This window comes from Apostichopus japonicus, chromosome 19, assembly GCF_037975245.1.
Source record: "Apostichopus japonicus isolate 1M-3 chromosome 19, ASM3797524v1, whole genome shotgun sequence".
Classification (NCBI taxonomy): domain Eukaryota; kingdom Metazoa; phylum Echinodermata; class Holothuroidea; order Aspidochirotida; family Stichopodidae; genus Apostichopus; species Apostichopus japonicus.
Window position 1 is genome coordinate 23,455,679 of NC_092579.1, and position 17,939 is coordinate 23,473,617.

The following is a 17,939-nucleotide window of genomic DNA, read 5'->3' on the forward strand; positions in this document are numbered from 1 at the left end:
AGTACAGTGCCCCTCCTTAAAGATCTGCTTTATTTGCTCCAATCAGGGAGTTGTTATGGAACAACTCCCTGCTCCAATTATATCACGCTATAGCTAGGCAAGTTTTGTGATTACGTAATCGACCTTCCACGGTCGTAAATCGACCTCAGGCTCTACAAGTAGCCTGCGTAGCTTCTTCACACCATTAGGCTCTCTGTGTAAACACTGTGTGGAAGTATGTTGTCTACAGTGTAGTTAATCATACATCGTTCACACAAAGACCCTCATACAAGAAAAAGTATGTGGCAGGCGTTGCAGACTAATTGGTAAAAAAGAGGTCATTTTACGACCAAGGCAGGTCGATTACGTAATCTCATGATAATTGGGGTCTATACAGCAGACCTTGAAACTGTTGATGGCCCTCCAACTGATAATTCCTGGCTACGGGCCCGCATGCTTTCCTGTTATGATTAGATGCCGGGTCTTCAGTAGCTTATTGCAATAAATGTTTCCCAAGCAGAAAGTTATAATTGACTTCTAGTAGCTATCACACGTATAACATTGTTATATTTTACTTCTAGTAGCCTTTAACACCTATATCAATATTCAATATATCAATAAGGCTCATATAAACAACAGGCCGAAAGTTACAATGAACTGCATTGTAATTATAGCATTTCTTTCCCGATTCTTATATTGCAAAGAAAGTTCCTTATTCGGTGTATCTGGTTTGGCAGTATTATGGGTTTAAAGGCCATGGTACATCTCGGTGTGGGGGGGGGGGGTGAGGGGTGGAATCGTATAGATCGAGCTGCTAATAGGATCAAAAGTTCTCCTTGTCCTGTTTCTAGTTGCATTTCGGTTGTCAAAACATTACTCAAACGCATGCGCCACAAAGTGCTTTGAACTTTTAAACGTTTCAAAGCTCTACATCAGGGTATGTAATGTGTTATTGCAATAACTACGTTATGTTTTCGAAGAAGTCCTCATCATTTCGAGTCTCTCTGTTTGTCTTTCTGTTTGTCTCTCCCTACCCCCCCCCCCCACCCTCTCTCTCTCAAATAACTTTCCGTTAGCAGAGCGAGACGTTCGAATGACACAGTTAACAAATATACCTCCTCCAATCATTAATCGCTTCGCTGGCAGGTGGAGCCATTACTGTACATGAGCCCATTTTTTTTCTTCAGTGCTACGTATTGGTGTCGACACTTTTACTCGCGCATGCGCCCGATCAATGTTTCAAACAAGCACGTTTCTCCGTTAGTAAACAAAGGCAGGACACTGTGATGTTTACTTTCGGATTTTTCATTCGCTTGATCTTTATACAAATAAGCCAATTGTTTGTCAAAGAATGAAAATCCTAATTATGGTGTGATCATTTTTCTAGATATTAGTGCTTATGAAACCTAAAATCCAGGATCGGTAAGGCCGTAATTGTAACCGAAATGCATAATGCAACTACAAAACAGCTGCATACGCAGTGGTGCGTATACTGTATGTCTTCATTACAAACATGTAAAAAAGTGTCACGTTATAGTTAATTCTACGATGTCATAACGGATGATTATGGACCTTGATAAAAACAAATATATATATATATATATATATATATATATATATATATATATATATATATATATATATATATATATATATATACACATATATATATATATATATATACACATATATATATATATATATATATTATATATTCGAAATGCATGAAATCATTAATTATTCCTACTTTTCAATTGATGAATAAAGTCCAGGATTTGAACATTTTAATTTTAATACCGATGTAATTCTATGAAATCTCCCAGATATTGGTGACTAAAAGCAGAAACAGTTTAACATTTAATTGCCTTAGATCTCTTTTCTCAATCAATCATTTTTCTATTCAGTTGTGTAGTTTTGAATATTTCAAGACGAAATTTTTACATCAGCTATATAATTTGAATTTTAACTTGAGATGGTGTTGCTTGAACGATTTCACAGTTACAATTAATAATATATCCAGGGACTGCGGAACCGGAAATGAAGGGTTTGTGTGTGTAAGGGGGGGGGGGTGGGGGTATGTAGCCCCCACTTTTGGCCAAGTCTTAAAATTTGAATTGAATAAAATAAAAATGACCCAAACGATAGCAAAAAGATAATCTTCATAAATAAATAATAGCAAGTTATATAATCCTTCGTAACTCTTATCAGTGGCGCCCTCACCCATTCAAAAATTTACATATTCATGATTAAATTATTTAAATATTCATACTCATGAAACAACCCGCTGCAATACTCGTTCAATCTGTGTTGAGTAGTACTGTACCTCATTATTTTCTACCATAAATATTTACATTGTACCCTTTAGTACCCTTTGCATTGTACCCTTTGCTATTTCAGGTTAGTTCATGTTTATATATATATATATAAAATATATATATAAATAAACATGAACTATATCTATATCTCTATATCTACTAACGTGAAATTGACACACATATAGTAAATTCAATACACAAAACTAAAAACATACAATAAATTCATATCATATGAAAAAAATTGTAATCAGTATGATTATGAGTTGCATAATTGGTAAAAATTCACCCATGGTTGCACACTTTCTCCCCCTTTTTTGTTACCTTTCTTAAAAGCGGGGGGGGCGGGGGATAGGGGGCAGAAATTTGATGTGAAACCTCACAGGCATTTACTTTATTACTGTAGTGACTTTCATATACAACCGTGTGCGATACAACCCGCGTATATTTGCAGGTATATAAATTCAACATACGTCATTTTCATGTAATATAACATGTGATAAATTCAAGTTTACCAATCCCAGAGAGAAACATAGAGAACGAGAGAGAGAGATTAAACAGTCAGCTTTAGATATCTCTGACGTTATACAGTTTGCATAATTTTGACAAGGAAGTGAACGCTTGACATGAATTAAGTACGACATTGTCACGATAAATAGTAAACCGCCTGTCATAAGGTAAATTAAGTGCCCATCATATACTTCCGCGTTGAAAGAAAATGTCCTGCAACGTTAACGGAAACAAGAGTATGAAAGTTGATCCTATATGTCGCTCGGATGTCGTTGCAAAGAGGAATATCGATTACGTATGATAATATTTAGGTTTTAGCTAAGGTTATGAACTGTTGAGTTGAAGAAATATATAGGTTGATGTTACCCTTAAAGTGGAATAAGTATTCATGTATATTCGACACAGTGGAAAATTCCATACATCAGTTATATTAGTTCAAATATATAAACGCTTGAAAATACACATGTTGTGTTGGTGACTCTAAAAGCATACATGATAACACCCCCCGATCAGAACGCCTGCATTATCTAGTAATATATATATATATATATATATATATATATATATATATATATAAATCCTGTCCAAATTCTGTCGTAGTAATTCGAATGCTTTTTTTGACAGTTTGCCCTCACATATTTTCGTGGTACCAGAAGTGGTCATGGAACGCAGAACGAAAGTTGTTGCTATACGGAAATTATATGATCGGACAACATATATACATGTCGGTTATTGACGGCACCTTTGTATCATTTTCACTTGAAGGCTTCTTACCAAACCTTTCCACGAAACAATGCAACGATTACGACTAGACTTCCGTTTGGTATGAGTACCAGTACAAGGTTCTAAGCCCGAGTACTTAATTTTGCCTCAAGTGCGAGTACAAACTCACCAGGACGAGTACAGGCAACCTTGCTATAGGCCCTAGCAAAGTTGCCTATCGTATGACATGACATGATACGATATAGTCGTATGATACGACTATACGAGTTCGGGACTCACTACAAATACATATGTAACATGTTATGGAATAGAAACAAATGTAATCGATACGCATGTACGGTATATAGGTTAATATAGACATGCCTATGTTTTTAACACATGCATGACCTATATTTCGTGTTTGAATACCTCGAATACAAACTGGGAAATTCGTTTATGATTAATCAGGGCATATGACATTTATTAACAGAGCACAATTAGATATGAGTTGTATACACTCGAGTCAATGTAGGCATCGTCAGCTGCATATATAAGTACAGTATATATACTACTCACGCATAATCTAACTAAATGCAGAATATGTAATGCAAAATACAGATAACAAAATATTCAATAAGTGTCTTTTCACGTTTTACGGAAGTTGCTTTTTTATCCAATCAGTGAAAACAAATGAAATACCATGGATAAATTACTTATTAGCACGAATTATTTACAGGCAACTGTTATCAGGGACAAAAATGATGTTGTTTTATAGTATTTTCACTCAACCTGTGCCCAATCACCAAACATGGCTACTAAGTCCCAGTTCTCATGTACAAATTAGCTCATGACTTAAAGAGATTAATCATAAGTTATCTCCGTTTTGACGTCAGTAATAAACAAAATAAATCCATATATATAAAGATAAAAGTCAGCGGAACTTCAAGCTCATATTAATTGTAACACCCTGATGATTTTTTTCTCAGTAACAGAGAGCAAAAATATAATAAAATAATAATTGCTTGCTTTACCAGAAATACATATCAAAGATATATAGTATTATGACCAAATCAAATGAGAGAAAGGGAGAGAGCGAGCGATATGGAGAGGTGGAGAGAGACAGACAAACATATCCCGGAACGTGAATTAGTCTTGTTTTGAGTTAACAAATCAAATTGGCATAGACAACTCTTGACAAATTTATGTTTTTATCCGCGTATGAATCATGTTTTTGTATACTTCCATGCATGCAGACTTTGAAGTCTCAGTTTAACACGAATAAATCAGCCGTTTGCAATAATGGTTTGTTCCTCTGTAGCTGACTATCGCATTATACAGTGTATATTGTGTGAGTGTTACCAATTACAATGACGAGAGAGATAGAAAGAGAGTCATTACTCTATACTTTTTAAGATCTTAGGCCGAATCTCCTTCACAACGGAGTCAAAATTACCGTTCAGAAGTGGTTTGTCGTGCGACTGGCACTTCAGTTATGAGATTATTATTGCTATTTACTATTGACTCGACTGCTATCAATCTGCTTATTGTTGAAAGAATCCTTTCCAAAATGTATACACTGATAATGTGTTTATCACAAATATAATATATATATATATATATATATATATATATATATATATATATACAGGACGTTATAACTTATCAAATACAAATGGGGACATTTCAATCACGAAAACTACAAAATATGTGGCTATATACAATATACGCGTCATAAATCAGACGCGGCGACAATAAACCATGATAACTTCAATCTTCGCATATGTCTTTCATGTTTGTGTTTGTTGTTAACTGATAGTCTGCAAAATTAAGTCATGTTGCTAGAATGGTAGTCATCTTGTCCGAATGGTAATCATTCACTAGGTATAGGCTTATATACTCACACGCAGTCCAGCACTTTCGTCAGGACGATAGGCAACTAAATAGGCTAACACGTATAGAAAGGACAGATAACATTTGCACAAAACAAGAAAACCCATAAGTAAAGTGATGATTCTTGTCTGAGCGAGTGCAGGTGAGAGAGTTGTTTTTTCATTGCCGAGAAACACTGACGCATATAAACGATTTTTTTGTAGTTGTAAACCTTGGTTCCATTTAACGTTATATTTGTAAAGTGTCAATACATTTTCTAGAAAGAGGTGTCATCATTCCATCCTACCTGTACCGGTATATCATATTTTATGCATGTTATATATATTTATATATCGTCAAGAACAGAAGAATCAAATTATTCAGTTCAAAATAGATTTACAGCAATTATTCATAATTTGACCACTTAAAACTATTTAATATAATATAAGGAGGGATTTAATCAATCTCGTAATACTGAGGGCAGTAGACATGTGGCATGCTTCCTTCCTTCCTCGGTATGTTTGCCTCATCCGTGCGATTTTTAATTACTATGCGCAGTCGTACCTGTCACGTGACGTATGTTGAATGATCGCCGTCAATACAGTGACGTTATTTACCATCACTAAGCAAACTATATATCAAAGATTACGCGACAAATGATACATCATCCCTCATCCGCAACCTCATACTCCTCCCGGCGCCCAACTCGTATCCCCCCCTCCCCTCCTGCCCCCGTATACCGCATTAAAAATCGAAAGAGTTAACGTACCTGCTGGGACAGCCCTTCCATTTGACGTAGTACTGAGCATTACCCTGAAATATAAACAAACAAAGTATTTTATTGTGATTTTATCATAGTGACGAATGAGTCTTTACTCTTTTTTCATTAATGTATATGGACATATAATATGCGTTATTCTATATGCTACATAATATGAGCTGCACAGATGTATTTGAGTGAAGCCAAATGATTGGTATGGATCAAGTTGCAGTTCTTCGGTAATCACTCCACACAGCACTTCAATGTCCGAGATAGTGTGAGATAATGACGTGAGATAACGTTATCTCACGTATACGTGCTCGTCGAAATAAATAAATAAATAAGTAAATACCAAAATACTAAATGAGAGAGAATAAGGGTAACTTTAAGTTTCAATTATTGACCTTTACTCTGTTTACTCCAAATTTAATCAGTATTAATTTGCTTTTGCTAACATTGTTTCACTTTGCCCCGTGTGTGTTCATTGATAGCCGAAGTCAAGATTTGACTGCATGGTTCCATTCGTCACGCTTAAGATTCCCAAACGTGTTATGAACATAATATATTACCGCGTTTCTGAATTGCGTTTTTTATTATATATATATATATATATGTATATATATATATATGTATATATATATATATATAAATATATATATATATATATATATATATATATAAATATATAAATATATATAAATATATATATATATATATATATATATATATATATATATATATATACACACGCGTGTGTGTGTGTGTCTAGCCGTATACATTGCAATGTATATGATACAATGTATTCATGTCGCATACCCCGTGCAATAGCGGCTTTACCGCAACCGTGTAATCCAATTAGAGGGAAATTGTCCCATCAGCAGAGTAGGGAAACATAGGAAACATACGTCATGCGAGATAAATCTAGCATCTATTTCCAATTCCGAATTATACACACTGCGGATATCTCATTGACCCGACCTAGCTCCATGTGTTAAAACAGAGTAAAATTTGTTAACATTGCACCTGTATTATGTCAACTATCTACTGTAGATAACGGCCGGGAGCAATCAAAATACCACAATTGAGACTCCGAGGGACAAAGTATATACGTTCTTGGTTTGATCAGCAGTCTTTACCGAGATATAGCCTAAGTTAACGAGTGACATATATGTCGTGTGTGTTAGGCAAACAGACGAATCGGCTTAAAATCGATTGGAACATTTCGTATACCGGCTATAGATGTGTACATATGGAAGGGTCTGCGGACAATTCCATTTCATTGCAGATGAATAGCAATATAAAATACTTTAGCCGCCTTCAGTTTTGTGTTCAACCCTGTGCGACTCTACCTTACCCCCCCCCCCTTACCCCTCCCCACCACCACACCCCTTATCCCTCTTCACGTCCCATATAAGATGAGATGAAAGAAAGGAGAGAATGTTCTTCAAAGGTTCGCTGTTGTAAACAATTCGTATACTGACATTGCGTGTTTAGTAAGCTTCCTATATAAAGTATCGCCATTAAACGATCCCATACAATCCGACGGCCACTCCACTCATCTCTTCCCATTTTAAAGGCCATTCGTTTGCGGAGTGATCTGTTGTTGTTCTTGTTCCGTGCGTTCACCTAATTTCGCTTCTGGTGGACTATATATAGAACATTAGACGATCATTCATATTTCTAGTTTGGACACGATCCTTCCTCGTGCCCTTGTGTCTTAGGTTAGTTGATATCGAAAGAGACAATGAGGGAGTTTTGTGACAAATTTGATCAACAATAGACTTGAAAGTGTTCCGATCGTTTATGTTTTTCAAATGGGATATGTTATATGGGATCAGAACAAATGATTAACTAATATGATGAGGTTTTTGTGTGGCATTACGTATATAGTTTGTATAGTAAGACACATACCAAAGAGTCTAGACGTGTGGAAGAAGGTTCAGTTATAGTTAATGTCATATCGTTAGTAGGGCTAAATTCAGACCCTGCTGAAACAGGGAGCACCAATATAAACATTCGTTCCTACAGGGTTCTATCAAAGAAAACTGGGGACCCGTTTCAAAAAACAAAAACAAAAGATGGAAATCTAAAAGGAAAAGTTGGGAATGGGACGACAAAAAGAATGGTTCTCTTGTTGCTGTTTTATTTATACTCTTATAATCCGATGCTAGGTTTATTTGTGTTTATCTCTGAGTATAGTTCATATAGACACCGTGTATACACTTGAAACACGTACAGCACAATAGCGTCAGTTCACATGGATGATGAACCATCCAGGGAGATATTGCATGGACTGCATGTATGGTATATCAGGAGTGTTGTTTGGTATAGACGCCGAAATAAGTGGCGGAAATTTTCAATTTTTGGCTTCGGTTTATAATGCTATGCATGTATTATACCACTGTTCTCTAAATTAGTCAATTTTTCTTAACCTTTATGTTTACTGTTAAGTTACAACTGAAAAAAACTATATTTATCGCTCTCTTTGCATTCTAAACAGACAGACCCTTCATCAATTATTTCAGCTTACGAAGCGAATCATCCAAATTATGAAAATATGCTCTAGCCTTGGGTAAACATTCTTCCTTGTTATATCTGTCCACGGTAGATAATGTTAACTTTGGATGGTTATACGATTTTAAGACTCTGTTTTATGACATTTTGTATATTATTGTTTTACAAAATGATTTCGTGATTGTGAAGTTCAGCCGATTTGCAGGTCACACGTAGACTATTTATAGATTATAAATATAGACACATCGGACAAACTTGTCAACCTCAGCAATTCTGAAACTGCTATCACATGTTTCGTTTCTGGCATACACAAACACACACATATCAAAGTCTCAATCGCTTTATTTCGAAATATTGACTTGGCGATTAATAGGTCAAAGGGTCAAAAGAACATTTTTTTACAAACTTGTTCCTGTTGTTTTAGAAGCATTTAAATATAAATGCTTGGGTAATTAGTTATCTCATCTCTTACATGCAACATATACCTATCATGTAAACAATACATTGTCGATATGATGATATGATGTATTGATTTGTGCTACTTTTCTTATGAGCACCTTTAGACATTGATATCAAAACGGCGTAGCAGTGCAATGATAGCCCACCCAACAACAACAATATTCTTGCAGCTTACTGTAAACAACACGTACGGCACCCCACGTATGAATTCTAACACAATTTACCCATATCAAATAAGTAATATACGCATTGCACACATGTCCTTTGAGATCACCATTGTTATGTTTCTTCTGAAATGTTTGGTTATCAGTTCTGGAGGACGTGAAATATATTGTGAGCCTTAACTATCTATATAAGTACAGCCTTAACTAACGATATTGTTCAGCCTTAACTAGCTATATAGCTCAGCCTTTACTAGCTATATAGCTCAGCCTTAACTATAACTATATAGTTCAGCCTTAACCATTAATATAGTTCAGCCTTAATTAACAATTAAGATCAGCCTTAACTAACTATATAGTTCAACCTTGACTTACCATATAGTTCAGCCTTAACTAACTATACAGTTCTGCCTTAACTAACAATTATAGTTCAGCCTTAACTAGCTATATAGTTCAGACTCAACTAACAATATAGTTCTGCCTTAACTATAACTATATAGTTCAGCCTTAACTAACTATATAGTTCAGTCGCTCAGTAGATTATAGGGATGAGCATCATATTCTTGAAAGAATAGTTTTATATTTCATGAACTAAACCTAAGATGTGTGTCATGCCGGCATCATTAGAGGCTTCACAAAATACACAGAACGAATATGGTTATCTCTATCATCAACTTGAACCGCTGGAAATGGGGACCCACTTTCTTGATGGAATAATTATACGTGGTTATTCTGCCAGCGGCTTAATACAACCCACTACCCCTCTCCTGTTCACCCTCTTCTCCATCATTTATCTCCCTTCATCCCTTAGTATCCCACCCTTCCCCTCCCTCACCCTCATAAGAAAGTTCATGTCTCGTGGCTAAGATCACCATAGTCCGTCTTATTCTTTACCTGATGTTTTTGTCGCTAGTTTATGCAAAAGATGGCCCGCATATACAAATTAAGAAATATCATATATTTTTCGTGGTTTGAATTAGTCCGAGGGAAACAAATAATCCCAAAATAATTGTTCACCAACAACCAAAATTAAGTGCAATAAGGGCATATTTTTTTTATAAAAAAAAAATTCCAGAGTTTACGTAATGCCGGGAACGGTATAAGACAATTAGTGTTGTAACTTTTTCATCACCTGAATATTCAATACAACCGCATTTGGGAGCCTCGGGGAATTCCTGAGCGTTAAAAGGAAGAATCTTAATAAGTAGACTTTGGGATGAAAATAGCTTTATCCGCATCCGGGTATATTACCAATTGAGTTTATTGGAGTCTATATTTACTTACTATATTTACTTTATATTTCTACAAAAAAATCCTCCCCACCCCCTCCCCCACCCACTGTATTTTAAAATTAGCTGATAATTGATGTCGGCCTTATTTGAAATAATTTTTTTCATTTTCTCTTCTCCTTATTCATTCTCTTAAAAATTAACGGTTATATGTTATCATAATTTCATGCACGATGGTTCCTATCCGTCCTGGATACGTGTGAATAATTTAATATTCTGACGTCACGCGCAACTATTCAAAAACTACTTACGTCATTATCTGATAATGGCCTTGTAAAGAGGCTTTTTTATTCCTCGTAATTACTCTTATATATCGAAATATCAACCGTATACTTTCGAACACTTTACATCAAATATTGTTTTATAATGGGGAGATTCCTTGAAATATTCCCAAGTACCATTAGAAAATAGGCTGTTTGGCATTAGTTTCCCTTTCGCATCCAAAATTACGTTGCTCACATGTACACACACGTATGTTCGTCACTTGAAATATGTGTAAAATGTACATTACGTCAGGTGGCTAGCGTGAAAACCAGTGTACATAGCGTCATCGCGTGAATTTCAATTGTTGTGTGTCACACGAAATGGTTTGACAAGTTTTGGCAAAGATTGGCACGTTTCTTTATTGTGTATATACCCTGTACATACATATTGGTTTTCATTAGTCCAAAAACTAAAACGCTGATTCATAAATACGAGGGCCAGAAAGTTTGGATACAAGACTTGACAAAGCGTAATGTTAACGCTGCAATACCTGTAGCTTATAACCGTTAGGAAGTGATCACCATTTTCCTAAGGTTGGCATTTTTTAATGCCTAAAGGTTGTTTTCATAGAGCATTTGCCGACTTCTTTGTGCGTTTCTGAAAGCGTAGGTCATCTTTCTAGAAAGTTTCTTACTGATTGGCAAATGATTATGAAAACTTAGAAAAGACCCGGATGATCGACCGACATAATTCTCTCAGGTTTGCGGAATTTCAACCACAGCTAAAGGACAAGAAAATGTCTCTTACACAATACAACAACCAAGCATAGCATAACACACCGTAACCAGAATACTAGTCTCATAATAATGATCAAAGTACTAGGTTTTACAAGAGTTGAAACTACTGTAATATTCCGTAACTCCTTGAGTTCTCAGTACTAATGGGAAAATGCTTTATATATATATATATATATATATATATATATATATATATATATATATATATATATAGATATCGTAACCAATAGAAATAAATATGAGCGATATGCTCGCTTGACATCGGAATGTCTTGGAATTTTTCTTTTCCATATCCCTTGTCTCTGTAACCAAAACAGATATTACATCTTAAACGGGAAAGCATGAAGCAGGCATCTAAGCATTGAAAACAAAGCCGCGGATCTCTGGGGAATTTCCCTGCATTCACAGCTGATTGCTGTTTCCGATAAGTTCATAGTCAAACTTGCTTATGTAATAAAAGCGTCTACTCTATGCGCGACATGGAGGGAAAGTCCCCTGAGCTTACTATGTCGCGCTCCGAATATCCGGGTTCATCTGCCGTGTTGTCCTTTACCTTGTATGCCGCTATTGTGTATCACTCCAAGCAAGATGCACCTTGGAATAATAAAGGAGGCGCTTTCTCATTGATCGACTTGTTTAAATTTATGACCGTATATGGAACAATATATATAAACATATGACATTCTTGACATGAATTAGCGGTACCAAAACTCTTTAAATAATTCTGTGGATATAGGCAGACTACGTTAAAACATGCGAATATAAAAAGGTAAACGAAAAGAACAACCATCCTCCCTTCCCTCTCTCTCTCTCTCTCGCCACTTATACTGCTGCGTTACATTGTATAGAGCCTAGGTTCTCAACCTTTTTCTATCCAGGGACCCCTTGAGATAAACTGGAATGTTTTGAGGACCCCCGGACAGTGACCACCGGCGTGGGGGAGGGGTTTAAGGGGAGGGCGTGCCCCCTCCCTTTTTGATTTTTTTTTCAATATTTGAGGTTAAGATGCGAAATGGTGCATTATTTTGTGACTTTTGCAGGAAAATTAAGGTTCAAGAATTTATGTGTAGAAATGCAATTTTCTGTGCCTGGGATGCAGTTTTCCTAGAACTGCAAGTATTGCTAGGTATAGGCCTACTTGGAAATTCTTACTTTCAAATTATATATTTCCCAATTAAATTTTAATTTGGAAGCGATGAGTTGTTAGATACAAACTGGTTGATTCTGAGGTCAGGAGAATTATGGGTTTTCTTTGTCAGAGGTAGCTGCAAATGGCACCGTTTTTGTTGTTGTCAAATCCAAGTTAGTTATGAACCTATCCTCCAAAGCCTTATAACTACCGCGCTTCGCTGTGTCAACAGTGAGCAACGCATCATAGTTATTGCTCTGCATATTAGGATGTATATTGTGCAGTAAGTTGTACACAACACTCGGGTGGCATGTTATCCATACCTCACCGAATGTATACCAATGAGAAACTATATTACTTGTTTTCATCGGGGAACGCACGATTCAACATTTATCGACTACTGACGATACGGTCTGATCATCAGGGTCCGACGTATTGACGGCTAGCCTAGCCTAGATTTCTAGAGGCATACATATACTTCTTCCTTCGACTATATCTCTCATTCCATTTTTCAAGAACCTCTTCGGCTTTCGCGGACCCTTATTTTTTTCACAGACCCTTATTTTTTCACGGACCCCCTGCGGACCCCTTTGCCCTCACGGACCCCCAAATAAATTTCACGGACCCCCTAGGGGTCCGCGGACCCCAGGTTGAGTAACCTGGGGGACTATAGAGTACAGCTTGTTTTGAATCTGCAAAATAATGAATCCTTGTATAGTTACGATGGATGTAGTTAACATTGTTTGCTTGCGTAAACACGTGTTAATGTGACGTCATGATTATATACGGTTACAGTCTCGATGTGATGGAACTGATATTTCATCGTGAATACAACTTGTCTTGGTTTTGGTTTCCGTGCCCAGGTTCTATCTTGCGTGACCGTTCTTTCAAAAGTAAAAGTTGTTTATATCACTTTCAATGTAAAGCCAAACCCTGCATCTACACTAATTTCAGCGGTTTACAATTTATTTTTGTTACTAAAGTGAAAGGATGATGAACTCGGCCATAGGGAGTAGAATGAATACATTGAAATACAGTACGACCATATTGATTTATATATGGAAAATCCAGAACAGTCCGAAAAAAACTTCCAGCCTCTACCGGGATTCGAACACGGGCCTCACCGCTTTATATGCAGAGACCCTAAGATAGGAGAAAATAATGGACACCCGGACTAAATTTCCTTGAAAATTTGATCCGAACAAAATTCATGATGTTTTGCAATTAGGGCCGGATGTTTATAACATGAAATATTTGGCATATGGAAATCATGTGTTCGAAACAATAAGAATGTTTGGAGTGTGTCTCGTATAGATTGTATGAGTACAACCCGTTGTGAACTTGAATGGTTGAATATATACCATGAACAAACACATCAGTGTGAATGTATGTCCATTTTCTTTGGTTCGGTTTATTATGAGATGCCCTTCAGGCATACATAATAAACAAAACGGAAATTAATATTTCCTTTCGTGTCGGATATCCATGCTTATAGCAGTTATTAAGACCAATACTGATCATTGATAAGCGCATGTTGACATGTTAAAAATTTCAGTTCGCTGTACATTTTTGATTATGTAAATATTTTGAAACGGAAATTAAAAACATGCTATAGACATGTAAAACTGTTTTATAACCCCCCCCCCCCGTCTCCCCAGCACCTTACTGCTACAGCAACCGTATGGGCATGAGCTAATTGTCAGCACTTGTCAGTATATATAGTAGCTCACAGTTGGCTTGCAGTAAGAGTATCACGGTGCGGGTCGATAAACAGCTGGGTTCCTCTTTCATAGTCTGATAAACAGATCATAAGGGTTATGTCAGTTAAATAAGATGCAACGCAAAATCTCACTGCAAGGGAAATACAAGAATAAAGCTTTTATGGCCTCAAATGAAGCATGTTTACAGAGTAGGCCTATTACAAATTTGTCAAGGAACAACTTGTAGTTGCATGCCATTCATCTTGGCTCTGTTGTTACAGTAATATGAAGTTAAAAGAACATGTTTGGCTGAGATATAGTTAATATACTAACTACTATAATAATAATATAATAAATATTAATAGTTTGGAACTATTAATCACATTAGATCTTTGGTAGTTTTCATTGAAATAAATCTATAATACCATGATTATTTGATTATATGTATATGAATTCTTGTTTAAAATGTACTTATCTTTTGTGTTGGAAATACACAGTTTCATTGTCGTTGTCGTTGTCATTTCTATACAAGCAAGGTTGTGATAATAACTACTTTTTTGGTGTGTCTGTGTGTTTGTGTGTGTGTGTGTGTAAGTTCATGGGGTTTAAAGAGGAGGGGATAGGTGTGCACCCCACCTCTGTATATCCACGCCTGGTAATATTGAATATGGTTAATATATAGCCTGTACCCCATGATATTTCCTCAAAACTGAACGAAACGTCATGAATAGAAAATAGTCTTCACTGACAAGTTTCCGGCGGTACTAAATTGACTGTGACGTGGGAACGCCGGACATAATGTCCCAATGGACACTAAACACAGGATTACATTATTACTGTAATACCGTCACGATATTCGATTTAACTATTGCATGTATTTGACCATTTTGACAGTGCAGGAATATTATGTCTTCATATAATCACTTCCGCCACAAACATAAATCAGCCACATCCGTCAACAAATTTTCGACAGCCAGTCACTGTTCCTGTTACATAGTACCATACTTCTTAATAAGCAATATCAATAGGCCTACGCAGAGTACCGTAAATGCAAGCATTTTATCTGCCGTAAACCTGTACCACGGCTTGTTTCAAAAAATTTAAACTTACAGCTATTATTCGTTGCACCAACCAACTATATAACCAAATTCGACAGCTTTAAATCTGACAAACCACAAAAGCCTTCTTCGTGTCATAGTTTTATTCCTGTTAGCATTAAATTCGAATTTATGTCAACCACTAAATATAAGTAATGGTGCTCGTTTATAGGTCACACGCAATATGACTTTCTCCGTGACTTGTTATACGTTTGTTAAGGTTAGGCAGGTATAAGTCGTGAACCCGCCGCTGCCCACTACCCACTGCCAGTCGGTAAAACGCTTACATGTTTCAGGCTTCCCGGTTGAAGCAGACACGACTTTAAGCTAGCAAACTCTCGATCCGTCGTATTCTTAAAGTTAAAGCACACGCACACTTTTCGACTATCCTCGATTTTCTATTTATCGACAGTCGAGTTGAGTCGGGTTGTGGTCTGCAGTCGGGCAGTGGCCGGCCGGCTTAAGATGCTGCTCGTGGTCTCGACACGAGACCAATGAAATATTCCGAGAGCAGTGAGATGCGAAACCAAGATCAAAGCCGAATTTTTGAGACCAAGACTACCAAAAAGGGGTCTAGTAATATGCCGCCTGACCGAGACCTACATTACTGGTGGTTTCATCTTATCAAATATTTCAAGTTGTCCTGTGTCGTCATGGTGTATAGGCTCAGCTGTGCGTGTTGTTGTTATTCAGAATTGAAAAGGTATACAATAACAAGTATCACAAATTGATCTAGAAAATTAGGCCATTCTTTTGCATGGGGTACGCTTAAATAGTCGCCTTTGTTGTACAAATTGAACACCAAAATAGCTAGCTATGAAAAGCAAGTTGGAAGTCTATCTTCTTTCTCTAACGTTATACGGTATATAACAGAATGTCCTTGTATTTAGCTTATACTTTTGATACAGTAAAACTGTATAATCAACTTGACAGTAGGACATACTGAACGCTGGTCTCATACGTGTAAGAGCAGGAAGACTATTTGAGATGGGAAATTCGTGGATTGCTTCTGCTTGAAAACTTCAACATATTTTAGATACATTGCAAATGTGCCCGTTATGATGGGATCTATCTATCTTTATCTTGTTAGTTGCATATAATTTTGTCGGAATAAATAGTCGTAATTTCTTATAGAACTGAATAGGATGCCAGTCCAAATTTAATAGCATAGGTTGTTGAATAGTATCGAAGCAAGTACTTCAAACTTAGATCAATGGGCTTTTTCATTGATATGCTATAAGAACTATCGAGAATGGCGTCAGTCAGGAGGAGTCGTAAATATTGGCGATATATATATATATATATATATATTCACATATAAACGCATGTATAATTAAAAATGGTATGCGAGTTCCCGAACTACATATCTTATCGTCTTAAGCTTACATTATGCCAGGTTAGCACGCTACGCCAACTGTACCTGCTTATTGAAATATAGAAATGATCATAATTGACAAATGAAAATGTTCGTGTTATGTTAACACTTTTCGAGGCCGATTCACACTGCCATTTTGAGTACATGTTGCGTTAATGACTTTTTTTTTCTTTGAATATTTCTGGGAGTTAAATGTTCAGCCTCAAGAGAATCGGGATTTCCTTCTCTATACATATAGACATTCCTCAGATTTTATCCCTGTGCATATTTTAATTGTTATGGGTAATGTTAAATGAGCCCTGTAACGTTCGAAGGTTAGTTTAGTGATTGGTCAAAATGAACTCAATACATGGAATACACATGACTGTAAAGCCACGTATACAGCTGTTCGCCAACACGTGCGCGTCTCAAGTTTACACGGCGCTACATTTCATACACACACTATAGTTGATAATTTATTACTGCGACAGACGGGGAGGTTCTGGGTCTGTTGACCTTGAATTACATAAAGTAAAGCACCCCTCTTCCAAACTCCCCACCCCACCCACACCCCACTCCACCCACACCCCTTACAGGAATGTGAGACCCCCGTCGTTTTGAAAACAAGTGACTTATACCAATGCGCCCTTTAAGTCATATATTTCATATTTCATAGAAACGATAAAAGGTATATATCTTTCTGGGAAAAAGTAATGCCACCGGAAGGTTATGATTGCTTTGCCATATCACTGTAATTCAACCTGCCTATAGATAATTGTGAAAAAAAACTAGGCTATTTCGTGGTATATACAGCGTTATAGGCCTATAGATAGGCTAAGTGATGGAACCTGGTTATGAAATACCTAGTCACAGTTATTTTTTCCCTCTCGGTTATACACCGTACGATGTGACGTTAATTAACATAACAAAAGTAACTTGATTTATTCTGAAGTGCATTTGCTTATAACGGGACAGATTGTGTTGCAAAAACAGAAAGCCGAGTCGTTTTTGGTTAACTTATTTGAAATAATTTCAATACATCTTTAACTCGACGGAATGCATAAATATTTTCCCTGCAAGGCGACCTTGGAAATGAGAAGTAA

At 36.4% G+C, this 17,939-nt stretch overlaps 1 protein-coding gene across 2 annotated transcripts in view; it reads right to left on the bottom strand.

The window, feature by feature from the left end:
- LOC139959474 (uncharacterized) overlaps positions 1-17,939 on the bottom strand; it is a 52,285-nt gene that overhangs the window by 16,225 nt on the left and 18,121 nt on the right. For both annotated transcript variants that reach the window (XR_011790134.1, XM_071957132.1), the window contains exon 2: positions 6,142-6,185. Coding sequence is in view for 1 of the 2 variants with exons in the window: in XM_071957132.1 (XP_071813233.1) it covers positions 6,142-6,185 (44 nt within the window). In the remaining variant the exon portion in view is untranslated. The remainder of the gene's footprint in view (positions 1-6,141; positions 6,186-17,939) is intronic.